The 27,757-nt window shown below is 45.4% G+C and overlaps 1 protein-coding gene across 8 annotated transcripts in view; it reads right to left on the bottom strand.

Moving 5' to 3' along the window:
• Positions 1 to 27,757, bottom strand: part of LOC124039494 (RAB11-binding protein RELCH homolog) — a 74,243-nt gene that overhangs the window by 44,586 nt on the left and 1,900 nt on the right. For 5 of the 8 annotated variants that reach the window (XR_006839582.1, XR_006839583.1, XM_046355514.1 and 2 more), the window contains exons 2-12: positions 14,129 to 14,218; positions 10,623 to 10,694; positions 10,434 to 10,486; positions 10,160 to 10,273; positions 9,884 to 10,066; positions 9,677 to 9,771; positions 8,951 to 9,217; positions 8,730 to 8,805; positions 8,468 to 8,563; positions 503 to 615; positions 25 to 115 (exon numbers count right to left, since the gene is read on the bottom strand). Coding sequence is in view for 6 of the 8 variants with exons in the window: in XM_046355514.1 (XP_046211470.1) it covers positions 25 to 115; positions 503 to 615; positions 8,468 to 8,563; positions 8,730 to 8,805; positions 8,951 to 9,217; positions 9,677 to 9,771; positions 9,884 to 10,066; positions 10,160 to 10,273; positions 10,434 to 10,486; positions 10,623 to 10,694; positions 14,129 to 14,218 (1,250 nt within the window). In the remaining 2 variants the exon portion in view is untranslated. Of the gene's footprint in view, positions 1 to 24; positions 116 to 502; positions 616 to 8,231; positions 8,250 to 8,467; positions 8,564 to 8,729; positions 8,806 to 8,950; positions 9,218 to 9,676; positions 9,772 to 9,883; positions 10,067 to 10,159; positions 10,274 to 10,433; positions 10,487 to 10,622; positions 10,695 to 14,128; positions 14,219 to 27,757 lie in introns of those variants that run through there. The other 3 variants (XM_046355516.1, XM_046355518.1, XM_046355520.1) reach the window with 3 other exon arrangements.

Below are 27,757 nucleotides of genomic sequence, written 5' to 3'. Positions count from 1 at the left end.
AGAAAAGGAGGAAGGAGTAGATACCTGTTCCCAGCATTGTGGTAGGAGTTCAGCCTCAACTCTGGTCGGACCAACATGTCTGGCAAACGCCACACAACCTGTTAGGATCATCCGCCTACAGACACACAGACACAACCTGTTAGGATCACCTACCTATAGACACAACCTGTTAGGATCACCTACCTATAGACACAACCTGTTAGGATCACCTACCTATAGACACAACCTGTTAGGATCACCTACCTATAGACACAACCTGTTAGGATCACCTACCTATAGACACAACCTGTTAGGATCACCTACCTATAGACACAACCTGTTAGGATCACCTACCTATAGACACAACCTGTTAGGATCACCTACCTATAGACACAACCTGTTAGGATCACCTACCTATAGACACAACCTGTAGTTAATAAACACACACACTCATACCATCAAGATTATCTATGATCATCAGTCTAGAAACACAGAGATAACAGCTAGGTATAAAAACCGACACCTCTGTTCATCGTCAGGTCTCTTGATGAGGTTGAAGAGGATGTGAAGGAGCTGGTCTCTCTCTTTAGGCTCCGGGTGGAGACAGGCCGTACACAGGATGAGAGGAATCAACTCCTAGAGAGACACAGAGACAGATGGAGACAGAGACAGATGGAGACAGAGACAGATGGAGAGAGAGACAGATGGAGAGAGAGACAGATGGAGAGAGAGACAGATGGAGAGAGAGAGAGACAGAGAAAGAGAGGGGCATGGATAGAGATCAGCTTGGAGTTGTGGCTCTTTGGTTAAGCAGGGGGCGGGGAAGTCAAACAGCACAGAAAGGGTTTGCAGGCCAGGGGTGGGTGTGGGGGCAAAGGTTAAGAGTGAGGGAGTTAACAACAACACTGCAATCCTCAACAGAAACAGAACGATGGTCAAATGAACTGGAAAAGATGTGCAGTTATTATGTACATCCATTTATCAATGTCTCATGGTTTTATAATATGAATGACTGGTACCCCTTGATTTAGACCAAGTTACTATTGAACAGTAAAGGTCGTGTGAAGTTCATAGGAGAACCAGCCTGGAGAGAGAGAACAAAAACTAAAGCATAGTTCCAGGATGGGACGGGCAGATGGTCAAACTGTGGTTAGCTCTACTTTCCAACAGGATACACTGTTAAAAACACAGTTCAAAATATATATTTTATTTTTTGAAACCAGCAGGGTTTTCCAGCAAGGTTTCATATTTTCCGGCTGAGGGTTGGTAGAACAACAAAATAAAAGACGGTCTGTAGTGAGAGAGGCTGGGGAATGGAGGGGGAGACCTGAAATGATTCCTCAGCGTACGCTGGATGTCTGTAGATGCTGAGTACAACTGTCATTCACTCAAATACATATATGATGTGCTTCACACTCAACACGAGCCCCAGAGACAGATTAACAACTGTTGTGATGTGTGTTCACCAACTGTTAGAGAAAATTCTCATTTGAATTTGAGCGAGACAGTTAACCCCACAACAACTTCTCCCTGGACGACGATTAAGGCAGCCCACCGGGGGGTAAAATGTGGAAGACACATTTCAGTTGAATGCATTCAGTTGTGCAACTGACTAGATATCCCTTTCCCCACTTCAACCTTGTTCTATTCCAGAACCAGTGAACCCTATATGACATTGTTCTATTCCAGAACCAGTGAACCCTATATGACATTATTCTATTCCAGAACCAGTGAACTCTATATGACATTGTTCTATTCCAGAACCAGTGAACCCTATATGACATTGTTCTATTCCAGAACCAGTGAACTCTATATGACATTGTTCTATTCCAGAACCAGTGAACCCTATATGACATTGTTCTATTCCAGAACCAGTGAACCCTATATGACATTATTCTATTCCAGAACCAGTGAACTCTATATGACATTGTTCTATTCCAGAACCAGTGAACCCTATATGACATTGTTCTATTCCAGAACCAGTGAACTCTATATGACATTGTTCTATTCCAGAACCAGTGAACCCTATATGACATTGTTCTATTCCAGAACCAGTGAACTCTATATGACATTGTTCTATTCCAGAACCAGTGAACTCTATATGACATTGTTCTATTCCAGAACCAGTGAACCCTATATGACATTGTTCTATTCCAGAACCAGTGAACTCTATATGACATTGTTCTATTCCAGAACCAGTGAACCCTATATGACATTGTTCTATTCCAGAACCAGTGAACCCTATATGACATTGTTCTATTCCAGAACCAGTGAACCCTATATGACATTGAACCAGTGAACCCTATATGACATTGTTCTATTCCAGAACCAGTGAACCCTATATGACATTGTTCTATTCCAGAACCAGTGAACCCTATATGACATTGTTCTATTCCAGAACCAGTGAACCCTATATGACATTGTTCTATTCCAGAACCAGTGAACCCTATATGACATTGTTCTATTCCAGAACCAGTGAACCCTATATGACATTGTTCCAGAACCAGAACCAGTGAACATTGTTCTATTCCAGAACCAGTGAACATTGTTCTATTCCAGAACCAGTGAACCCTATATGACATTGTTCTATTCCAGAACCAGTGAACCCTATATTAAACTATTCCAGAACCAGTGAACCTATTGACATTGTTCTATTCAGAACCAGTGTTCAGTGCAATTAAGTCAGTTTTGACATTATTGCATTCCAGAACCAGTCACTTTAACACATTGTTTACTATTCCAGAATCCAGTGAACCCTATAACATTTTGATAACCTGAAAATCGGACATTGTTTCTATTCCAAACCAGTAGAGGTCTGTAATTTTTAGCATTGGTACACTTCAGAACTGTGAGAGTCAACCCTAATTTAAACCAAAAGGACCTATCCAGAAAATCAGTGCATTAAGTATGATTTTGATGCAGCCCAGTAATTAATTTTACATTTTATTGCATGACATAAGAACAAGTATTTGATACAAAATCAGAAAAAGCAGAACTTAATATTTGGGTACACAAACCCCTTGTTTGGCCATTACAGAGGTTGGAGTCATATGATTGAGTCCTGTACAGTTCTTTTAGCAGGTATAGAGTTCAAACAGGTGCAGCAGGGAATTTGGAGAACACTTCCTCCTGTGACAGCAGACCTTCTGGTTGGTAGGTGATCAAATACTTTTGTCATGCAAAGGGTATATAACAAAGTATTGAGATAAGCTTTTCCAAATATTTTTTCCACCATAATTTGCAAATAAATTCATTTAGAAATCCTATAATAATTTCCAATTTTGTCTGTCATAGTTGACCTTGACCCTATGATGAAAATTACAGGCCACTCCTTTTTAGTGGCCCTGGCTGAGTGTGTTTTGGGTCATGTCATCCTGATTGTAAGAGAACAGGCAGTTTTACTGTTACACTATCTTCAAAGTCAAACGTCTTTTGTTCCTGTCACGTGTCCATGGTGTGGAGGCCAGAACTCTGTGTCTTTGAGCTGGCATGGCCCAAACATCCTCCACAAAGGTGTGTGGTGTGTGTCATCCTGTGACTCTGGCTGTCTAACGGACACAGAACAAAGTCCACACCCCCTGCCCAGAACAATTTGCATCTTGTTTTCCTAAAAGCATCCCAAAGAATGTCAGTAGATTTAAAACAATAACTGTGATGCAAATCACATGGACTTGGGATGAGCCCACCTGACTCACCAACTTCTTCCTCCAAACATGGCACAGTGTCACACAAACACACCACAGTTTCAGACCAACAACCACAGTGTCTCATCAGACCACACAGTGACCTTCACACCATTCCTCCTCTGTCACACAAACCAGATGGTCATTGGCAAACTTCAGGACTTCAACCTGGATAAAGGTGCCACATGCTCCCAGTGAAACGGTTTGAGCAGAGGGGACCTTGAAGTTGTGCATACACCTGCAATGTTTTTTAACTCAGTTTTCACAATCCCTGACAGCCCTGTTTTAGGTCAGTTAGGATCACCACTTTATTTTAAGAATGTGAAATGTCAGAATAATAGTGGAGAATGATTTATTTCCTCATTTCTTTCATCACATTCCCAGTGGGTGAGATTTACATACCCCAATTAAGGGTAGATTGCCTTTATCATTTGAACTTGGGACAAACATTTTCTTTCAACAATTCCCATAATGTTGCAACAGTGAATTTGGCCCATTCCTCCTGACAGAGCTGTAACTGAGTCTGGTCCTGTAGCCCATCCAAACCTTTTGCAGTTCTGCCCACAAGTTTTATCCCTTGATGTCAGGGCTTTGTGACACAGCTCCCTGGTCTTGGCCATTGTGGAGAGGTTGGAGTCTGTTTGATTGAGTGTGTGGACAGGTGTCTTTTATACAGGTATAGAGTTCAAACAGGTGCAGTTAATACAGGTAATGAGTGGAGAACAGGAGAGCTTCTTAAAGAAAAACTAACAGGTCTGTGACAGCCAGAATTCTTACTGGTTGGTAGGTGATCAAATACTTTTGTCATGCAAAGGGTATATAACAAAGTATTGAGATAAGCTTTTGTTATTGACCAAATACTTATTTTCCACCATAATTTGCAAATAAATTCATTTAAAAATCCTATAATAATTTCTAATTTTGTCTGTCATAGTTGAAGTGTACCCTATGATGAAAATTACAGGCCTCTCATCTTTTTAAGTGGGAGAACTTGCACAATTGGTGGCTGAGTAAATACTGTTTTGCCCCACAGTATAAGTATTGATTGTAAAGAGAACAGGCAGTTTTACTGTTACACTAATTCAGTCAGTCATCAAAGTCAAACGTCTTTTGTTCCTAGTCACGTGTCCATGGTGTGGAGAGTGCAGAACTTAAAAAGGTGTGTCTTTGAGCTGGCAGTGGGAGGCCTACAAACAGTAGGAGCACAAAGGTGTGTGTGTGTGTGTGTGTGTGTGATTCTGGCTGTCTAACGGACACAGAACAAAGTCCACACCCCCCTGCCACTGAGGCAGAACAATCTCTTTTCTTCATCTTGTTTTCCTACATTTTTGGTGGGAAGCCAGATTCTTCATAACTGTCAGTAGATCATTAAAACAATAACTGTGATATGCAAATCACATGGACTGTGTGGTGAGCCCACCTGACTCCACCAACCACTCCTCCGCACACACCACAGTGTCACACAAACACACCACAGTGTCACACAAACACACCACAGTGTCACACAAACACACCACAGTGTCACACAAACACACCACAGTGTCACACAAACACACCACAGTGTCACACAAACACACACCAGTGTCACACAAACACACCACAGTGTCACACAAACACACACCAGTGTCACACAAACACACCACAGTGTCACGCAAACACACACCAGTGTCATAGATGAGGTCGAACCATATCGGACTTCAACAAGCACTAGGATAAAGGTGTCCACATGCTCCCAGTCGAAACGGTTTGGTAGAGTTTGTGCGTACAGTTGAAGTCGGAAGTTTACATACACCTTAGCCAAATACATTTAAAAAAAAAAAAAATCAGTTTTTCTTTTGACAATTCCTGAACTCAGTTTTTCACAATCCCTGACATTTAATCCTAGTAAAAAGTCCCTGTTTTAGGTCAGTTAGGATCACCACTTTATTTTAAGAATGTGAAATGTCAGAATAATAGTAGAGAGAATGATTTATTTCAGCTTTCATTTCTTTCATCACATTCCCAGTGGGTCAGAAGTTTACATATACTCAATTAGTATTTGGTAGCATTGCCTTTATACATTTGTTTAACTTGGGACAAACATTTCAGGTGGCTTTCAACAAGCTTCCCATAATAAGTTGGGTGAATATTGGCCCATTCCTCCTGACAGAGCTGGTGTAACTGAGTCTGGTTTGTAGGCCTCCTTGCTCGCACACGCTTTTTCAGTTCTGCCCACAAGTTTTCTATAGGCTCCATTGAGAAAATACCCGTCAGGGCTTTGTGATGGCCACCCCAATACCTTGACTTAGTTGTCCTTAAGCCATTTTGCCACAACTTTGGAAGTATGTTTGGGGTCATTGTCCAGTTGGAAGATCCATTAGCGACCAACATTTAACTTCCTGACTGATGTCTTAAGATGTTGCTTCAATACATCTACATAATTTTCCTCCCTCGTGTTGCCATCTATTTGTGTAGTGCACCAGTCCCTCTTGCAGCAAAGCATCCCCACAACATGATGCTGCCACCCCCGTGGTTCACGGTTGGGATGGTGTTCTTAAAAGTGGCAGTAATAAAGCTTGCAAGCCCAGAAAATATCCCCTTTTCTTCCATTCCTCTCAAAGATAATGATGGTCATGACTTTTCTGAAGTCTTGACTGATTTCTTTTGATTTTCCCATGATGTCAAGCAAAGAGGCACTGAGTTTGAAGGTAGGCCTTGAAATAAATCTTGATGGTAGGTACACCTCCATCTGACTCAAATTATGCTCAATTAGCCTATCACCAATTCTTCTAAATTGCCAAATGACATAATTTTCTGGTTTTCCATCTGTTTAAAATATCAGGCACAGTCAAATTAGTGTTCCTGTTAACTGTTTTAGGACCCACTGGAATTGTTTTACAGTTGAATTATAAAAACATGAAATAATGTGTCTAAACAGTTATTGGAAAAAAATGACTTGTGTCATGCACAAAGTAGATGTCCTAACGACTTAAACTCGGACAAAGTCAAGCCAAAACTATAGTTTGTTAACAAGAAATTTGTGGATGCGAAAAAAATCTAGTTTTAATGACTCCAACATAAGTGTATGTAAACTTCTGACTTCAACTGTATATTATGATGACATTTTAATATATAATAAAAATATATGAACCATTTGATCATATTATCCAGTGCTAGTTTTGTTTGTTTTGGACATCGGTGGGGCTTTTCAAGGTCTGTAACCTACAAAGCACACATATATTTTTTCTGATTTGGTCAAGCTAAAGTTCAGAGCCGAAGTCCACCTCCACTCGTCAGTGATTGGTCAACAGTAGGGATTCTTCAATAAAGTATTTGTTGTCATTCCACAAGGAGCGACTCATTTTCATGCACATTTTTTCTGGCCCAGGAGTGAGAAATACTGCACCAAACATCTTAGTTAGACGGAAAATTACACAACTAAGATCTCCTCTGCAAAAACATCCAAATGAATGACAACTCCAGAAATCTATCTTAGATTAATTCGGACTATTTTAAGGAAGTGTATACTGGCTAGTGCACATCAAGCTGGACAAAAAGTACTGGTAAGCCGTGGTGTGGGGGCTGTGCTTTTCCGGGATGGTAAGTTGGTGGTTGAAGATTTCCCTGGTGGAAGTTGGAGTCTTGTTTTAAAGTGTAATGCAGTTGCTTGTTGATGTCATGAACATGTAAAGGGGCTGACATCCATAACAGTATATCCCTTTTGTTTAACCTCAAAATAGTGTGAAATACACATACAAACAGTAGCCTAAATGTAGGATCATTTTATAATAATAATATATATATAATAATAATAATCAATACATGCTGGTCATTTAGAACATTTGAACATCTTGGCCACGTTTGTTATAATCCCACCTGGCACAGCCAGACTTACAGTCATGTGTGGAGGACAGCCCTACATTCTACCTGACATGATGGCTCCTTGGTCCCCAGTCCATCTGACTTGAGTTTCACCTGCACTTACCATGCTGGTCATTTATGAACATTTGAACATCTTGCCATGCTGTTATAATCTCTACCAACTGAGCTACAGAAGGACTTCCTAGGAGGCCTTCTGGAGTCTTTCCCCACGGGCATTACAATTGTTTGCTGTTTGGGGTTTTTGTTTTGTACAGCACTTTGAGATATCAGCTTGATCCCTTTAAATAAATTTGATTTGATTTGATTTGATTTGATATATACGCAAGCAAATCTTAATTACTGAAACTAGCCATTACCCCTAACGGCAGGTAGCCTAGTGGTTAGAGCGTTGGACTAGTAACCGAAAGGTCAAATCCCCGACTTGACAAGTTAAAAATCTGTCGTTCTGCCTCTGAACAAGGCAGTTAACCAACTGTTCCTAGGCCGTCATTGTAAATAAGAATTTGTTCTTAACTGGTTAAATAAAAATAAGTAAATAAAACAAATGAAAAAACATAAGCTTTTTCATACATTATCAAAATACATGGCTTTGTCCTGCTCGACTTTCAGATGAGACTGATGTGTGTTTGTAGCCAGTGGCGTGGGCCTGTGTTACACCTGGATGTGAGGTCAGGTGAGGTCATGCAAATGTGGGCGTGTCCAACTCACCTGGCACAGGTGTGCAACCATTCTCTAGGAGCAGAGAGGCACAGAGCGAGACAATGAGTGAGAGAATGAAAGGAAGACAAAAGAGAAAACAAGAGGACAAAGAAGTGGAAGAGGGTGAAGGAGATGAGAATTTGTGGAAAAACAGTGGAGACAGACGTTGAATTCCAAACGAAAGACAGAAAGCAGCCTGTGTTGATGGGAGGATGGGGGAGGAGGGGGAGATGAGAGGGAGGTACCTCTCGTTTGGCCAGGAGGACATTGGGGACGATGTGAGGGAGACAGCGACCCAACATCAGCATCACACTCTCTTCATTGTCTGCTATCCTTGACACCTAAGCGGGGGGAGAGAAGGCTAATATTAAAAAGTGAAATACACATTTTCATATTTCACTGCTCTGAGGACTACATAGTTTAATGATTTCAATAGTAATATACTATACTCTTAAACATAGAAAGCTGACACTATGGTCACGTGACTGATTAGGGGTGACCTCTGACCTCTGCCCCCAGACGACTGTCAGCTGACATCTTACAAAAGGACAACAGGGCCTGCTGGAACGCTGGTGACAACTTCCTGTCAATGAACACAAGGTGAAAAGACGAGAGTGAACGACAATCAAGCTCATTCCAGTCGAGAGAAATAGAATGAGTGTTTATTAAAGGCCACTGGCTCCATCTACAGGTCACACTGAGAAACTACACTATATCTTCAGACTAACCTGTTGGGGTGGTCAAACACCACCGTCCCTCTGCCCTTCAGCTTGGCATGGGGTTGTATAGAGGTGTGTGTAGGGGAACTGACGGTCTGAGTGGGGGGGATGCTCTCAGTGTGGGGCTTGTCAGGTTCTGAGGCTCTCCTCTGGTCCAGGTACTGACCGTTGTCCAGGGGGGACCGGGGAGGTGTGGATGAGGAGGAGAGGGAGTTGAGATGTGAGCCCTGGTCAGGAGGAGGGGGGGACACAGTCCTTCCCAGGCTTTGGATCTCACTGGAGGAGAGAGAAAATACATCTGAATAGCTGTAAAGTTGTAAGGATTGGACAGAGCGCTGACTGAATAGGCCCTGGGTGGACAGAGCGCTGACTGAATAGGCCCTGGGTGGACAGAGCGCTGACTGAATAGGCCCTGGGTGGACAGAGCGCTGACTGAATAGGCCCTGGGTGGACAGAGCGCTGACTGAATAGGCCCTGGGTGGACAGAGCGCTGACTGAATAGGCCCTGGGTGGACAGAGCGCTGACTGAATAGGCCCTGGGTGGACAGAGCGCTGACTGAATAGGCCCTGGGTGGACAGAGCGCTGACTGAATAGGCCCTGGGTGGACAGAGTGCTGAAATGCCAGTTCAAAGTTCAAGGGATAAAGTTCACATGCTGTAGCAGTGACATTTTCAAATCTAGCATCTGTGACCACATAGGGTGGAGTGTAGAGCTCATCCTCTCTCAACACACACCTCTGTAGTTTCTTGATCTGGTCAGCCAGACTCCGTTTTTCCTCGTTCAGTAGACTGATCTGATACTCGAACTCCTCAACCATCTCAGTGTGCTGCTGAAAGAGAGACAGAGAAGAGGATTTGAGTAAACATTGTGAATGGAGAGAAGGTGTGTAGACTAAATCAGTCTGAGTGGATTGTTTAGAGCTCTCCATCTCGCTCTCCTACCTGCTGCAAGAGATCAGGTTTCTGGACAATGTAGTTCCCAGTGAGCTCGCCTGCCTCCACCCCCACGGATACATCCACTGTATCCCGCGGCGACGGAAGGGCGGAGCCACAGTTCCTGTAGATCTGTAATAGATCGGGAGGCTTCGGAATGTTCAGGCCCACGTCGTCCCACAACTCAACGTCCTGAACAACCGTGCGAGATGGGATGATATGTTTATATACTGTATAGAGCCTTATATGGCACATTAAATACTTGAGTGACAAATCAAACATTACCTGGTCGTCATTTTCATCAGAGAAGGTGATGGCCGACAGTTTGTACTCATTCTTTAATAAATATTCATTCACAAGAAAATTTAAGGCTCGCTTCTCCAGTGAGCGGATAGGTTCCTAAGAGTATAGAGACAGATGAAACATCAATCAACTCGAAAAGTCACGTTTTTCAACAAACTGTCATTTTGAAGAAACATTGTGTATTCGCTGCAGTGGTACTCCACAACTGCACTTCATACAGTGACTAACAACGTGTAGGAGAGAGAGTCCGGCCTACCTGAATCTCAGGATTTGATTTGTAGTTCTTGTTTCTCTCCTGAGTGTCGCTCTCTAGAAAGACAAAGCAACAGAACAGATGAACCCTTCCATCCCAGTGAAAGGGGGGAGGAGCTAGAGAGAAGCTCCATAAAAAGGGAGAGATGGAGAGAGGGATGACATGGAGGAGTAGAAGTGTTAAGTACGCCACCTGCTGCCTGAGTCAAGTTGGCGCGTAGAGCCTGAATGGTCTCCTTGGCTTTCCGTAGCTCAAACTCCAGCACTGGACAGGTAGTGACATCACAACACACAGGAAGGAAGTGCATCCAACCAAGGAACAGGAACAAACAAACAAACAAAAAGATGGCCATGGAAAAAATAAATGGATAAATAAATAAATAAATAAATAGAACAAATTGCCAAAGAACAACATGTATTGTAAGAAGCTGAGGCAAAAAATAAAAAGAGACAAGGAGACAAACTATGGGGTCTAATGAACGCATGCAGCAGAGGATCCTGGGATAGCTGACTAACGGAGAGTCCTTCAATCTGAGTGTCTAAGGCTGCATCCCAATCGTCTAGTGGCTTCCTCTCCTCGTCTCCTTTACTTCATCTGCACTGATCTGAATACACAGGACAGGTGAAAGCAACATGGAGGACACCTTCTGGGAATCTATCACCTATCGTGAGACAGGGAGAGGAAACCACTCTTCTCTATTGGGATGCAGACTATACAATATGCTAATAGCTGTCTGACCAGGGATTTTACAATCAATAGATAAAAAAAGTGAGTTTGGAGTGGCGCTTCTAGCATTGTAGTTGGTCAAAGAATTTGTAGTTTTAATAGGATATAATATTAGGCCTATGCATGGGAGTGGATACGATAGCCGCTAATTACCCTATGCATTAACAATACTTACAGGAGAAAAATACATGTATATGAATTGTAATTACATACGCTACATTGAGAGGCGTCTAAAACCTCAAGTCATTCCCCAGTTCAAGTTCGTCTTTAGATAGGAAGAAATCCACACGGGAGGAAGAGAAGCAATGGAGACCAGAGAGGACATGTTGCATAGCTGTGCACCAAAGATCTACCGCTTCAGTAGGTCAAGTCTGTCCCAGTTCAACAGGAAGCGGTCCAGACACATTTTCCCACTGCTGATCAAGAGCGCACAGGATGCAACAAAACAGAAACTAAATGAAGAACAAAAGTGAAGAAGTAAAAAATATAAAAATAAGCTAAGAAAGAAGAAAGCAGAGAGCTGCTAGTCTAGAAGAGTGTTGTCCAGTATTGGAGCCACTGGGATGGGATCACAACAGCCAAAACACACAGAGTCAGACAGCTGGGGGAGACATGTTGGGACGAGGGATGGAGAAGGTGGTTTAGGGGGGAGATGCCGAACCACAGGGAGGAAGGGATGGAGGAAGGGCAGGGGTGGAGGAGTAGAGGGTATGTGCTTGTGGAGAAGGGACAACAGGGAGGGAGGGATGGAGGGAGGGCAGGGGTGGAGGAGTAGAGGGTATGTGCTTGTGGAGAAGGGACCACAGGGAGGGAGGGATGGAGGAAGGGCAGGGGTGGAGGAGTAGAGGGTATGTGGTTGTGGAGAAGGGACCACAGGGAGGGAGGGCAGGGGTGGAGGAGTAGAGGGTATGTGGTTGTGGAGAAGGGACCACAGGGAGGAAGGGCAGGGGTGGAGGGAGGGAGGAAGGGCAGGGGTAGAGGGTATGTGGTTGTGGAGAAGGGACCACAGGGAGGAAGGGCAGGGGTGGAGGAGTAGAGGGTATGTGGTTGTGGAGAAGGGACCACAGGGAGAGAGGGCAGGGGTGGAGGAGTAGAGGGTATGTGGTTGTGGAGAAGGGACCACAGGGAGAGAGGGCAGGGGTGGAGGAGTAGAGGGTATGTGGTTGTGGAGAAGGGACCACAGGGAGAGAGGGCAGGGGTGGAGGAGTAGAGGGTATGTGGTTGTGGAGAAGGGACCACAGGCTTGCTCTGCTGCATGGTTCCTGGAGAATCCTCCAGACCTCTCATCTTACAAAGCTAAAGGGTTGGAATTGACATTTGGCATTTTGCCATTCAGAAAAGGAAAGATAACAGGCTAATTATAAGTCACATAAAGAGATGAGTTTAGATGTGGAGCTCATGGTCCTGTTATCAGCCACATAAAACAATAAGACAGAACAAATTTTGAAGGAAAAAAATCCCAGTCGTACTTAGTAGTGCATAGTACTGCATTTTATTCACAGTACTGGTCTCTAGTCATCATATATGTTCTGAGGTGAGGAGAACAAACGCTACAATAGGCTATGCTATATAAGCCTACACCATAACACAGGTCTGTGTAGTGGACAGACACATTGCTCCTCTACTCGTCAGTTCATCCTCTGCTCCTATTCAGTTCATCCTCTCTGATCTTTAACGTATTCAGTTCATCCTCTCTGCTCGTATTCAGTTCATCCTCTCTGATCTTTAACGTAATCAGTTCATCCTCTCTGACCTTTAACCTATGCAGAGAAGATTAGCTGGGGGGGTCGTGAGAAAAGCTCAGGAAAAAAAGTGTGAATTTTACAACATCAAGTGACATCGACAGCTCCTGTGAGAGAAAATAACAGGGTTTCAAATACATTTGAAGAACATGGAGGTAAATCTCTAACGCTGTAGCCTCACTAGACAGGCCCATGGAAGGCTATGTAGGTTACTAACAGGGATATTTGAATGGGTAGGTAAATCTGGAATGGAACCATAGTGACATCATCCTCAGTGAGCTCTACTGGGCTGGTGTGGCCTTATGATGCCACATCATACATGGCTGGAGTACTACTATGATGTCATAAATGGCTGGAGTTCTACTGTGACAAAGGGCTGGAGTGCTACTATGACATCATAAAAGGCTGGATTTACACTAACAACATAAAGGGCTGTAGTTATACCGTGACCCCATGCAGGGCTGTAGTTATACCGTGACCCCATACAGGGCTGTAGTTATACCGTGACCCCATACAGGGCTGTAGTTATACCGTGACCCCATACAGGGCTGTAGTTATACCGTGACCCCATACAGGGCTGTAGTTATACCGTGACCCCATACAGGGCTGTAGTTATACCGTGACACCATACAGGGCTGTAGTTATACCGCGACACCATACAGGGCTGTAGTTATACCGCGACCCCATGCGGGGCTGTAGTTATACCGCGACCCCATGCGGGGCTGTAGTTATACCGCGACCCCATGCAGGGCTGTAGTTATACCGCGACCCCATGCAGGGCTGTAGTTATACCGTGACACCATACAGGGCTGTAGTTATACCGTGACACCATAAAGGGCTGTAGTTATACCGTGACACCATACAGGGCTGTAGTTATACCGTGACACCATACAGGGCTGTAGTTATACCGTGACACCATACAGGGCTGTAGTTATACCGTGACACCATACAGGGCTGTAGTTATACCGAGACATCATAAAGGGCTGTAGTTATACCGAGACATCATAAAGGGCTGTAGTTATACCGTGACACCATGCAGGGCTGTAGTTATACCGTGACACCATACAGGGCTGTAGTTATACCGTGACATCATAAAGGGCAAGGAAAGGTCCAGTATACTCTGTTTGTATTTCTATCCCTTCCCCTGCTCTTTTCTGTCTGTTTTGTCTCTCCTTCTTCATGTCCGTCTCTCGATCTCTGCCCTGTCAGGACAGGTTCAGCTCGTCTTACCTGCCACCCTCTCGTCCGACTCCCGGTTCCCGTCGTCAGAGTAACGGGCGAAGTCCAGAGAGTCCAACGTGCTGATGCTGCCCGCTCGGTCTGGCAGGAGAAAGGCACAGAGAAAGCAATTCAGCCCATTTATATAGTGATCATTACAGTATTCATCACATCACCCTGGCTATAAACAACAGCTTGGGAGAAATCACAACAGACAACATAACACTATGTGTACACTTCAACTAAAATCCAGAAAATCACATTGTAGGATTTTTAATGAATTTATTTGCAAATTATGGTGGAAAATAAGTATTTGGTCAATAACAAAAGTTTCTCAATAATTTGTTATATACCCTTTGTTGGCAATGACAGAGTTCAAACGTTTTCTGTAACTCTTCACAAGGTTTTCACACACTGTTGCTGGTATTTTGGCCCATTCCTCCATGCAGATCTCCTTTAGAGCAGTGATGTTTGGGGCTGTTGCTGGGCAACACAGACTTTCAAATCCAGATTTTCAACCCCATAGAAAATCTTTGGAGACTAGCTCGGCCACTCCAGGACCTTGAAATGCTTCTTTGTGTCAAGAAGCAGTGCGGCTTGGCAGGGTCGTGTTTGGGAGGACGAATGGCTCTCGACCTTTGCCACTCCAGAGTCCGTTAGGGAGTTGCCGTGATGGGACAAGACTAACTACCAATTGGATATCACAAAAATTGGTAGAAAAGCGGGGTTCAAAAAAATAAAATAAAAAAAACACACATTAGACGTAGTAAAATGTATAGATTTGCAAGAATATTTCCTTTAAAACTGCTTAATTTTCAAGACAAAAAATTACAGGAAATAAGCATTAAACTTGAAAAAGCGGAATAGTACCATTTGTCCATTTTGAGACGCCGTAGCCAGTATACACTTCCTCAAAATAGTCTGAATTAATCAAAGATAATTCAAGAACTGGGTCATTATTATTATTATATTATATATTATATTAATTTTGACATTTTTGTAGAGATCTTAGTGGCACAATTTTACATCTAACTATGATGTTTGGTGCAGTATTTCTCAAGTGAAAACATGTTCATGAGAACCACTCATTTCTCGTTGAATGACAACAGGCATTTCACGGAAGAATTCCTACTGTTGACCAATCGCCGACAAGGGGGAAGTAGACTTTGGCTACCGGCTTCGCTTTGCCTCGAGAGAAGAATATTGTGTGCCCGAACAGCCCAAAAGAAGCCTTGCCGAAGTCCTAAACGAACAACAGCGTCAAACCGGATGTGATGTCACAGTAATGAATGTGAGTCACACGGTCAGATCTGTGGCCACACAAAGCACACACACTCAGTCCTGTGACTGCCAAGGGAGGGTGTGTGAGAGAGTGTGTCACTGCCAACTTGTTTGGAACTCTTTTTGTGTGTGTGTGTGTGTGTGTGTGCGCGCGCTCAGGTCTGTGCCCATGGCTTATATTGTCCTCTCTTGTGTTTGAGAACAGACAGCCTGAGATTTCATATGGCCCCATCTTTCCAGTATGCTCCCTCCCAATCAATGAGCGCAGTACGTTGTGGGACGCTAATTGCAGCAACATTCTCAGTGTATTTGGCTGGAGGGTGTTGAGGACACTCTGGTGTTTCAGACAGATCTCAGAATGTCTGGAATCTGTAGGGGATGACAGGATCTTTCACAAAGGAAAGGAGAGAGAGACCGTGAGAGAGAGAGAGCCACAACAAGTGTCTGACTGTCATCCCCACAGTGACCATACGTACATATCCCAACTAGAAACCATGGATTACAGGCAACATCCGCTCCGAGCCAAAGGCTAGATGCTCCTTATAGGACACATCACTGCACTCTGTACTCCTCTGTAAACTGATCATCTCTGTATACCCGTCACAAGACCCACTGGTTGTTGGTCATTTATAAAACCCTCTCAGGCCTCACTGTTAAAGGTCCCCAAAGCACACACATCCATAGGTCGCTCGTCTTTTCAGTCCACTGCAGCTAGCGACTGGAACGAGCAGCAACAAAGACCTTATCAGGGACACGCTTACTGACTCTTACTGACAGTTGTGGCTGCTTTGCGTAATGTATTGTTGTCTCTACCTTCTTGCCCTTTGTGCGGTTTTCTGTGCCCAACAATGCTTGTACACTTTTGTGCTGCTACCATGTTGTGCTGTTGTCATGTGTTGCTACCATGCTGTGTTGTCATGTGTTACTGCCATGCTGTGTTATCGCCTTAGATCTCTGGTTATGTAGTGTGGTCTCTGGTTGGGATTTGTCCTATACTTTTATTTGATTTATTATTAATCCTGCAGGAGGCCTTTTGGTAGGTCGTCATTGTAAATAAGAATGTGTTCTTAACTGACTAGTTAAATAAAAGTGAAATAAAAAAAATGTTAAATAAATAGAGCTGCCGCCTTAAAGGAGCGGGACACTTATAAGAAATACTGCTATGCTCTCAGACGATCCATCAAACAGGAAAAGCACCAATACAGGACAAAGATGGAATCGTACCACACCGGCTGTGACGCTCGTCGGATGTGGCTTGGAAACTATTGACTAAAGGGAAGCACAGCCACAAGCTTCCCAGTGACACGAGCCTACCAGATGGGCTAAATGCCTTTTATGTTCACGTCGAGCCAAGAAACACTGAAGCATGCATGAGAGCACCAGCTGTTCCAGACAACTGTGTGATCACGCTCTCCGTAGCCGATGTGAGCAAAACCTTTAAAAACAGGTCAATATTCACAACATTACCAGGACGTGTACTCAAAACATGCGCAGACCAACTGGCTAGTGTCTTCACTGACATGTTCAACCTCTCCCTGACTGAGTCTGTAATACCAACATGTTTCAAACAGACCACCATAGTCCCTGTGCCCAAGAAAGCGAAAGTAACCTGCCTAAATTATTTCCGTTCCGTAGCACTCACGTCGGTAGCCATGAAGTGCTTTGAAAGGCTGGTCATGGCTCACATCAACACCATTATCCCAGAAACCCTAGACCCACTCAAATTTGCATACCGTCCCAACAGATCCACAGATGATGCAATCTCTATTGCACTAGACACTGCCCTTTCCCACCTGGACAAAAGGAACACCTACGTGAGAATGCTGTTCAGTGACTACAGCTCAGCGTTCAACACCATAGTGCCCTCAAAGCTTATCGCTAAGCTAAGGACCCTGAGCCTAAACACCTCCCTCTGCAACTGGATCCTGGACTTCCTGAAAGGCCACCCCCAGGTGGTAAGGTAAGGCAGCAACACATCTGCCACGCTGATCCTCAATACTGGGAACAACTGTTGAACAATTAATCAAATGGTCAGCCATATTGACCCCCACCGCCCCTCAATGCTGGGAACAACTGTTGAACAATTAATCAAATGGTCAGCCATATTGACCCCCACCGCCCCTAAGCAGAAGTGTAAAAATGATTTGTTGTTTATCATCTATGCATAGTCACTTTACAAAGGACCTGGACTCACCTGTATCCCTGCACATGGACTTGGTACCGGTGCCCCCTGTATGTAGCCTCGTTATTGTTATGCACATGGACTTGGTACCGGTGCCCCCTGTATGTAGCCTCGTTGTTGTTATGCACATGGACTTGGTACCGGTGCCCCCTGTATAGCCTAGTTATGTACATGGACTTGTTGTTATGTACATGGACTTGGTACCGGTGCCCCTGTATGTAGCCTCGTTGTTGTTATGGACTTGGTACCGGTGCCCCTGTATGTAGCCTCGTTACACATGGACTTGGTACCGGTGCCCCCTGTATGTAGCCTCGTTGTTGTTATGCACATGGACTTGGTACCGGTGCCCCCTGTATGTAGACTCGTTATTGTTATGCACATGGCCTTGGTACCGGTGCCCCCTGTATGTAGCCTTGTTATGCACATGGACTTGGTACCGGTGCCCCCTGTATGTAGACTCGTTATTGTTATGCACATGGCCTTGGTACCGGTGCCCCTGTATGTAGCCTCGTTGTTATGTACATGGACTTGGTACCCCCCCTGTATGTAGCCTCCACATGGACTTGGTACCGGTGCCCCCTGTATGTAGCCTCGTTATTGTTATGCACATGGACTTGGTACCGGTGCCCCCTGTATGTAGCCTCGTTATGTACATGGACTTGGTACCGGTGCCCCCTGTATGTAGCCTCGTTGTTGTTATGCACATGGACTTGGTACCGGTGCCCCCTGTATGTAGCCTCGTTGTTATGCACATGGCCTTGGTACCGGTGCCCCTGTATGTAGCCTCGTTGTTGTTATGTGCCCCCCCCTGTATGTAGCCTCGTTATGTAGGACTTGGTACCGGTGCCCCTTGGTTATGTAGCCTCGTTATTGTTATGCACATGGCCTTGGTACCGGTGCCCCCTGTATGTAGCCTCGTTGTTGTTATGCACATGGACTTGGTACCGGTGCCCCCTGTATGTAGACTCGTTGTTGTTATGCACATGGCCTTGGTACCGGTGCCCCCTGTATGTAGCCTCGTTATGCACATGGCCTTGGTACCGGTGCCCCCTGTATGTAGCCTCGTTATGCACATGGACTTGGTACCGGTGCCCCCTGTATGTAGCCTCGTTATGTACATGGACTTGGTACCGGTGCCCCCTGTATGTAGCCTCGTTGTGTACATGGACTTGGTACCGGTGCCCCCTGTATGTAGCCTCGTTGTTGTTATGCACATGGACTTGGTACCGGTGCCCCCTGTATGTAGCCTCGTTATGCACATGGCCTTGGTACCGGTGCCCCCTGTATGTAGCACATGGACTTGGTACCGGTGCCCCCTGTATGTAGCCTCGTTGTGTACATGGACTTGGTACCGGTGCCCCTGTATGTAGCCTCGTTGTTGTTATGCATGGACTTGGTACCGGTGCCCCTGTATGTAGCCTCGTTGTTGTTATGCACATGGACTTGGTACCGGTGCCCCCCTGTATGTAGCCTCGTGTTGTTATGCACATGGACTTGGTACCGGTGCCCCCTGTATGTAGCCTCGTTGTTGTTATGCACATGGACTTGGTACCGGTGCCCCCTGTATGTAGCCTCGTTGTTGTTATGCACATGGACTTGGTACCGGTGCCCCCTGTATGTAGCCTCGTTGTTGTTATGCACATGGACTTGGTACCGGTGCCCCCTGTATGTAGCCTGGACTTGGTTGTTGTTATGCACATGGACTTGGTACCGGTGCCCCCTGTATGTAGCCTCGTTGTTGTTATGCACATGGACTTGGTACCGTGCCCCCTGTATGTAGCCTCGTTGTTGTTATGCACATGTGGTACCCCCCCTGTATGTAGCCTCGTTGTTGTTATGCACATGGACTTGGTACCGGTGCCCCCTGTATGTAGCCTCGTTGTTGTTATGCACATGGACTTGGTACCGGTGCCCCCTGTATGTAGCCTCGTTGTTGTTATGCACATGGACTTGGTACCGGTGCCCCCTGTATGTAGCCTCGTTGTTGTTATGCACATGGACTTGGTACCGGTGCCCCCTGTATGTAGCCTCGTTGTTGTTATGCACATGGACTTGGTACCGGTGCCCCACATGTATGTAGCCTGTTGTTCGTTATGTACATGGACTTGGTACCGGTGCCCCCTGTATGTAGCCTCGTTGTTGTTATGCACATGGACTTGGTACCGGTGCCCCCTGTATGTAGCCTCGTTGTTGTTATGCACATGGACTTGGTACCGGTGCCCCCTGTATGTAGCCTCGTTGTTGTTATGCACATGGACTTGGTACCGGTGCCCCCTGCCTCGTTGTAGGACCTCGTTGTAGCCTCGTTATGCACATGGACTTGGTACATGTAGCCTCGTTGTTGTTATGCACATGGACTTGGTACCGGTGCCCCCTGTATGTAGCCTCGTTATGTACATGGACTTGGTACCGGTGCCCCCTGTATGTAGCCTCGTTATTGTTATGCACATGGACTTGGTACCGGTGCCCCCTGTATGTAGCCTCGTTGTTGTTATGCACATGGACTTGGTACCGGTGCCCCTGTATGTAGCCTCGTTGTTGTTATGCACATGGACTTGGTACCATGTAGCCTCGTTGTTGTTATGCACATGGACTTGGTACCGGTGCCCCTGTATGTAGCCTCGTTGTTGTTATGCACATGGACTTGGTACCGGTGCCCCCTGTATGTAGCCTCGTTATGCACATGTTGTTATGTGCCATGGACTTGGTACCCCCTGTATGTAGCCTCGTTGTTGTTATGCACATGGACTTGGTACCCCTGGTGCCCCCTGTATGTAGCCTCGTTGTTGTTATGCACATGGACTTGGTACCGGTGCCCCTCTGTATGCACATGGACTTGGTACCGGTGCCCCTGTATGTAGCGTTGTTGTTATGCACATGGACTTGGTACCGGTGCCCCCTGTATGTAGCCTCGTTGTTGTTATGCACATGGACTTGGTACCGGTGCCCCTGTATGTAGCCTCGTTGTTGTTATGCACATGGACTTGGTACCGGTGCCCCTGTATGTAGCCTCGTTGTTGTTATGCACATGGACTTGGTACCGGTTGGTAGCCTCGTTGTGCCCTTGTACCGGTGCCCCCTGTATGTAGCCTCGTTGTTGTTATGCACATGGACTTGGTACCGGTGCCCCCTGTATGTAGCCTCGTTGTGCACATGGACTTGGTACCGGTGCCCCCTGTATGTAGCCTCGTTGTTGTTATGCACATGGACTTGGTACCGGTGCCCCCTGTATGTATGTTGTTGTTATGCACATGGACTTGGTACCGGTGCCCCCTGTATGTAGCCTCGTTATGTACATGGACTTGGTACCGGTGCCCCCTGTATGTAGCCTGGACGTTGCCCCCTTGTTATGCACATGGACTTGGTACCGGTGCCCCCTGTATGTAGCCTCGTTGTTGTTATGCACATGGACTTGGTACCGGTGCCCCTGTATGTGCCCCATGGACTATGTAGCCTCGTTGTTGTTATGCACATGGACTTGGTAGCCTCGTTGTGCCATGGACTTGGTACCGGTGCCCCCTGTATGTAGCCTCGTTGTTGTTATGCACATGGACTTGGTACCGGTGCCCCTGTATGTAGCCTCGTTGTTGTTATGCACATGGACTTGGTACCGGTGCCCCCTGTATGTAGCCTCGTTATGCACATGGACTTGGTTATGCACATGGACTTGGTACCGGTGCCCCTGTATGTAGCCTCGTTGTATGTAGCCTCGTGTTATGCACATGGACTTGGTACCGGTGCCCCCTGTATGTAGCCCCCTGTATGTAGCCTCGTTGTTGTTATGCACATGGACTTGGTACCGGTGCCCCCTGTATGTAGCCTCGTTGTTGTTATGCACATGGACTTGGTACATGTAGCCTCGTTGTTGTTATGCACATGGACTTGGTACCGCCCCTGTATGTAGCCTCGTTGTTGTTATGCACATGGACTTGGTACCGGTGCCCCCTTATGTAGCCTCGTTGTTGTTATGCACATGGACTTGGTACCGGTGCCCCTGTTGTTGTTATGCACATGGACTTGGTACCCCCTCGGACTTGTTGTTATGCACATGGACTTGGTACCGGTGCCCCTGTATGTAGCCTCGTTGTTGTTATGCACATGGACTTGGTACCGGTGCCCCTGTATGTAGCTTGTTGTTATGCACATGGACTTGGTACCCCCCCTGTATGTAGCCTCGTTGTTGTTATGCACATGGACTTGGTACCGGTGCCCCCTGTATGTAGCCTCGTTGTTGTTATGCACATGGACTTGGTGCCCCCTGTATGTAGCCTCGTTGTGCCATGGACCCGGTGCCCCCTGTATGTAGCCTCGTTGTTGTTATGCACATGGACTTGGTACCGGCCCCTGCCCCACATGGACTTGGTACCGGTGCCCCTGTATGTAGCCTCGTTGTTGTTATGCACATGGACTTGGTACCGGTGCCCCCTGTATGTAGCCTCGTTGTTGTTATGCACATGGACTTGGTACCGGTGCCCCCTGTATGTAGCCTCGTTGTTGTTATGCACATGGACTTGGTACCGGTGCCCCCTGTATGTAGCCTGTAGGACTCGTTGTTGTTATGCACATGGACTTGGTACCGGTGCCCCCTGTTGTGTAGGACTCGTTGCCCCTGTTATGCACACATGGACTTGGTACCGGTGCCCCCTGTATGTAGCCTCGTTGTTGTTATGCACATGGACTTGGTACCGGTGCCCCCTGTATGTAGCCTCGTTGTTGTTATGCACATGGACTTGGTACCGGTGCCCCCTGTATGTAGCCTCGTTGTTGGACTTATGCCCCCTGTACATGGGACATGGTACCGGTGCCCCCTGTATGTAGCCTCGTTGTTGTTATGCACATGGACATGCACATGGACTACCGGTGCCCCCTGTATGTAGCCTCGTTGTTGTTATGCACATGGACCGGTGCCCCTGTATGTAGCCTCGTTGTTGTTATGCACATGGACTTGGTACCGTGCCCCTGTATGTAGTTATGCCTTGGTACGGTGCGTTGTTGTTATGCACATGGACTTGGTACCGGTGCCCCTGTATGTAGCCTCGTTGTTGTTATGCACATGGACTTGGTGGCCCCTACCTCGGTGCCCCCCCTGTATGTAGCCTCGTTGTTGTTATGCACATGGACGTTGTAGCCTCGTTGTTGTTATGCACATGGACTTGGTACCGGTGCCCCCTGTATGTAGCCTCGTTGTTGTTATGCACATGGACTTGGTACCCCCTGTATGTGCCCGTTGTTGTTATGCACATGGACTATGTGTAGCCTCGTTGTTGTTATGCACATGGACTTGGTACCGGTGCCCCCATGGACTTGGTACCGGTGCCCCTGTATGTAGCCTCGTTATTGTTATGCACATGGACTTGGTACCGGTGCCCCCTGTATGTAGCCTCGTTGTAGCCTTGTTATGCACATGGACTTGGTATGCACATGGACTGCCCCCCCCTGTATGTAGCCTGACCCCTGTTGTAGCCTTGTTATGCACATGGACTTGGTACCGGTGCCCCCTGTATGTAGCCTCGTTATTGTTATGCACATGGACTTGGTACCGGTGCCCCCTGTATGTAGACTCGTTGTTGTTATGTACTTGTGTTACTTTTTGATTATTATTATTTTTTACTTTACTTTATTAAGTAAATATTTTCTTAACTCCATTTATTGAACTGCATTGTTTGTAAAGGGCTTGTAAGTAAGCATTTCACAGTAAGGTCTACCTGCTGTAAGCGACAAATAAAATTGGTTTTGATTTGACTGACAGGTAGGGCATTAGGGCGACGATTATGGAATTTTGGGTACGAAAATTGTCCTGCAAATAGCCACGGTTGTCATAAAATGTCATTTTAATAAAAATATTTTTTTTAAATTGAGCTTGTAATGCAACTTAGAAAAGTCGCTACGAAACACCTAATGAATACAACACAGCTCTGGTGACGCCCAGCTCCAAAACGAATGGTTCTGACCGCAGGGAACTGTTGGAAATTAAGGTTCTCCTACCAACCCATCGGCTCCTAATATTATTACCAACTCTACCCAATTCATGTCAAACTTAAAACTACTTTTGGGTAAACTTTATCTACTTGAATATTAAGTTGAATCCCTCCTTCCTCCGAAAATGTATGTTTTAAGACAGCTATTACAATCAGTACACGGTTATTGTCAGTAATTGTCAGTTACATAATTATACAATAATTGTGCCAGTCCTACTGACAGTAAATCAATATTATGATAGATCTATTCTACAGGATGATAGCTGTAGTACAAGTACAGACAGTGCAGGCCTATAGACTGAGATGCACACACACACAGCTATGAGGAGGAGCCCAGAACAGAAACAGGTGAAGCAGACCCAAATGTCCCAGTGTGATTAAATCAGCCTCTCCCAGCCCTGCAGCAAAGCTGTGTCTGTGTGTGCTTTTTTTCTTACTGTGTGCATGTTTATGTGTGTTATTTCTTTTAACCTATTAAGTGTGTGTGTTTGTTCTACTTGCGCTGAGTGAGCAAGTGTGTGCTTGACTTAGTGTTCCTAGCACCCAAGAAAGCAGGGTAGTAGGCTAGGCCTTGGCTAAGTCTTTTCAACGAACAGAATGGCTAGCTAAAACAGAGCGCTAATGCTAACAGCTTAGGCTCTGATTGAACTGGGCGTTGAGCAAGCAGATTGTAGCGAGATGCTAATCAGCTAGCCACTGAGGAGGCAACAATGAGCTGGGTAGAGAGGGAGAGTGGGCAAGAGGAACATTGTGTAAATGGGTGGAGGGGCTCATCCAGCTACTCTTGCTCAATGAGCAGCCTAACCTGAGAACTTGCATGAACTCCTGGAATTAGGCCTAAATGTTTAGGCTTCAGCTCAGTGGGCTATGGTGTTGAGTTGTGCAGTGACCTGCTGCAGCAGGTGAACAGAGCACCATGCTAGCTGCTGAGTCTGTTAAATTAGCAGGGTGGTGGTGACCGAGACCTAGCCAGATCATAGTGCGAACAGCAACAAGTGACCCTTATGATGCCCAGCCTATGAGACGGTATCTTTACTCTGACCGTTTCCTACATGGTTTTCCCACATGCTCCCCACGTGGTGCAGGACACCTCTGTTAGGTCTACATGATGTGCCACCAATGGAGCAGCTAATGCACAACGTTAGAACATAATACAACCATTTCTATATTTTTATGGGCCCTAAAACTCCTCTCTCATTCGAGTTGCTCAGCCGGCTTGAAACCTGGAAAGAGTGAGCAGAGGCGGCAAGGAAACCCTCTCCTGGGCTGGGTGTAGGCCCCATTGACCCTAGGGGCAGACCCTCAAGCTGCCCCCCTCTCGGCCTTCTCTCGCCTCCTGTTTATCAGTGAAGTAAACACAATGGAAGACAGGTGGAGTTCCTCTCAGTATCCTGTTCTTAAGATCAGATCTAGAATCACCAAATCCTAACCATAACACTGTGGGGTGAAATGCTAAGCTGACCATAGATCAGTGTCTGAGGGCAACTTCATCCAAGCCCTCACCCATCCTCTTTTTTTTTTTTATCCAATCAAATTGCATTTGTCACATGCTTTGTAAACAGACTAACAGTGAATAATAACTTACGGGCCCTTCTCAACAATGCAGAGATAAAAAATAAAATAATAATAACACAAGCAATGCCCCCTGGGATACCTCAGTCCTCCAGCTCCACGGCAACCAGCGAGGTGCCACAGACAGAGGCCATTAGGCTTAGCCATGAGCTGAACAATGTCTGCTATACATAGAGGCTAGTGGGCTACATGATGAGGTGGAATACTTGTATCATGACAAGCATCCTTACGTCCTCCCTCCCAAGACAGCATAATAAGCACTGATATCACATGCCTGTACATGTGCAAGCTGTATAGTGGAACCCCCTGCTTTCACCTATCCAGTTGTGTTAGATCAGGAAGGACTAAGTACGGAAAGTGGGAGGCACATAACACAATCAAGGAAATGCAGTTTACACAGCTCAGGCTTCTATTCTTATCGTAGCTCTTATCAGTAGAAAGGGATGGAAATAAGGTCACCAGCCTTGATTGTTGCTAAAACAGTACGACACAGAATACAGATCAGAACTACGAATGCATTCCTGTGTTCATTGGTGCGAAATGTCGAAGAACCCATGCCCCTAAGATTTGGGGCAGTTGAATGTTCGGTTTGCTGTTGTAGAAGTAGTCCATTTGTGTCAGCATACCATTGTGTGTGTGTGTCAAATCTACTCTAGAAAAGGGGGAATGGGACTAATACCACAGAAGGAGACAACCATCTTCCTACCCATCTACCCCTTTGAGCATGGTAAAGTTATTACACTTGACTACAACGATACAGGAATCCTTCCTAACACAGTTGCTGGAGAAAAAGGAAACCACTCAGGTATTTCACAATGAGGCCAATGATGACTATAAAACAGTTGCAGAGTTTAATGGCTGTGGTAGGAGAAAACATATTACTCCACAATACTAACCTAATTGACTGAGTGAAAATAAGGAAGTGTGCATCCTGTTTGCAACAAGGTATTAAAGTAATACTGCAAAAACTATTTGTCCTGAAAACAAAGTGTTATGTTTGGGGCAAATCCAATACAACACATTAGAGTACCACTCTCCATATTTTCAAGAATAGTGGTGGCTGCATCATGTTATTAGGTATGCTTGTAATCATTCAGGACTGGGGAAGTTTTCAGGATAAAAAATACATGTAATGGAGCTTAGCACAGGCAATTTCAGTCTGCTTATCACCAGATACTGGGAGATGAAATGACTTGTCAGCAGGCGAATAACCTAAAACACAAGGCCAAATCGACACAGAAGTTGCTTACAAGAAGACAGTCAATGTTGCTGGGTGGCCAAGTTACAGTGTGGACTTAAATCTGCTTGAAAATCCATGTCACGACCTGTCTAGCAATGATCAAAAACCAATTAGACAGAGCTTGAACATTTTGAAACAAAATAAAAAAAATGGGCAAATGTTGCACAATCCAGGTGTGGAAAACTCAAGAGACTTACACAGAAAAACTGAACGCTGTAATTGCTACCAAAGATGCTTCTACAAAGTATTGACTCAGGGGTGTGAATACTTACAGTACCAGTCAAAAGTTTGACACACCTACTCACGCAAGGGTTTTTCTTTAAATTGGACTGTTTTCTACACAGTAGAATAATAGTGAAGACATCAAAACTATGAAATAACACATATGGAACCATGTAGTAACCAAAAAAAGAAAAAAATTGTTCAACAAGTCAAAATATATTTTAGATTCTACAAAATAGACACCCTTTGCCTTTGACAGCTTTGCACACTTGGCATTCTTTCAACCAGCTTCATCTGGAAAACTTTTCCAACAGTCTTTAAGGAGTTCCCACATATGCCGAGCAATTGTTGGCTGCTTTTCCATCACTCTGCGGTCCAACTCATCCAAAACCATCTCAATTGGGTTGAGGTCAGTGATTGTGGAGGCCAAGTCATCTGATGCAGCACTACATCACTCACTCTCTTGGTCAAATAGCCGTACACGTCATGGAGGTGAATTGGGTCATTGCCCTGTTGAAAAACAAATGATAGTGGAACTAAGTACAAACCAGATGGGATGGTCGTTCTCGCTGCAGAATGCTGTGGTAGCCATGCTGGTTAAGTGTGCCTTGAATTCTAAATAAATCAATCACTGACAGTGTCACCAGCAACGCAGCCCGACACCATCACACCTCCTCCTCCATGCTTCACAGTGGGGTTCAAACCAAAAATCTCAAATTTGGACTCATCAGATTAAAAGACAGATTTCAACCGGTGTAATGTCCATTACTCGTGTTTTTTAGATCAAGCAAGTCTCTTCTTATTATTGGTGTCCTTTAGTAGTGGTTTCTTTGCAGCAATTCGACCATGAAGACCTGATTCACGTAATCTCCTCTGAACAGTTGATGTTGAGATGTGTCTGTTACTTGAGATGTGTCTGTTACTTGAACTCTGAAGCATTTATTTGGGCTGCAATTTCTGAGGCTGGTAACTCTAATGGACTTATCCTCTGCAGCAGAGGTAACTCTGGGTCTTCCTTTCCTGTGGTGGTCCTCATGAGAGCCAATTTCATCAGAGCTCGATGGTTGAGACTGCGCTTGAAACTTTCAAAGTTCTTGAAATGTTCCGTTTTGACTGACCTTCATGTCTTAAAGTAATGACGGACTGTTGTTTCTCTTTGCTTATTT

The sequence above is a fragment of the Oncorhynchus gorbuscha genome, linkage group LG07, assembly GCF_021184085.1.
Source record: "Oncorhynchus gorbuscha isolate QuinsamMale2020 ecotype Even-year linkage group LG07, OgorEven_v1.0, whole genome shotgun sequence".
In the NCBI taxonomy this organism is placed as follows: domain Eukaryota; kingdom Metazoa; phylum Chordata; class Actinopteri; order Salmoniformes; family Salmonidae; genus Oncorhynchus; species Oncorhynchus gorbuscha.
Note: the sequence above shows the minus strand (reverse complement) of the source record. Positions and strands in the feature narration are given on the sequence as shown.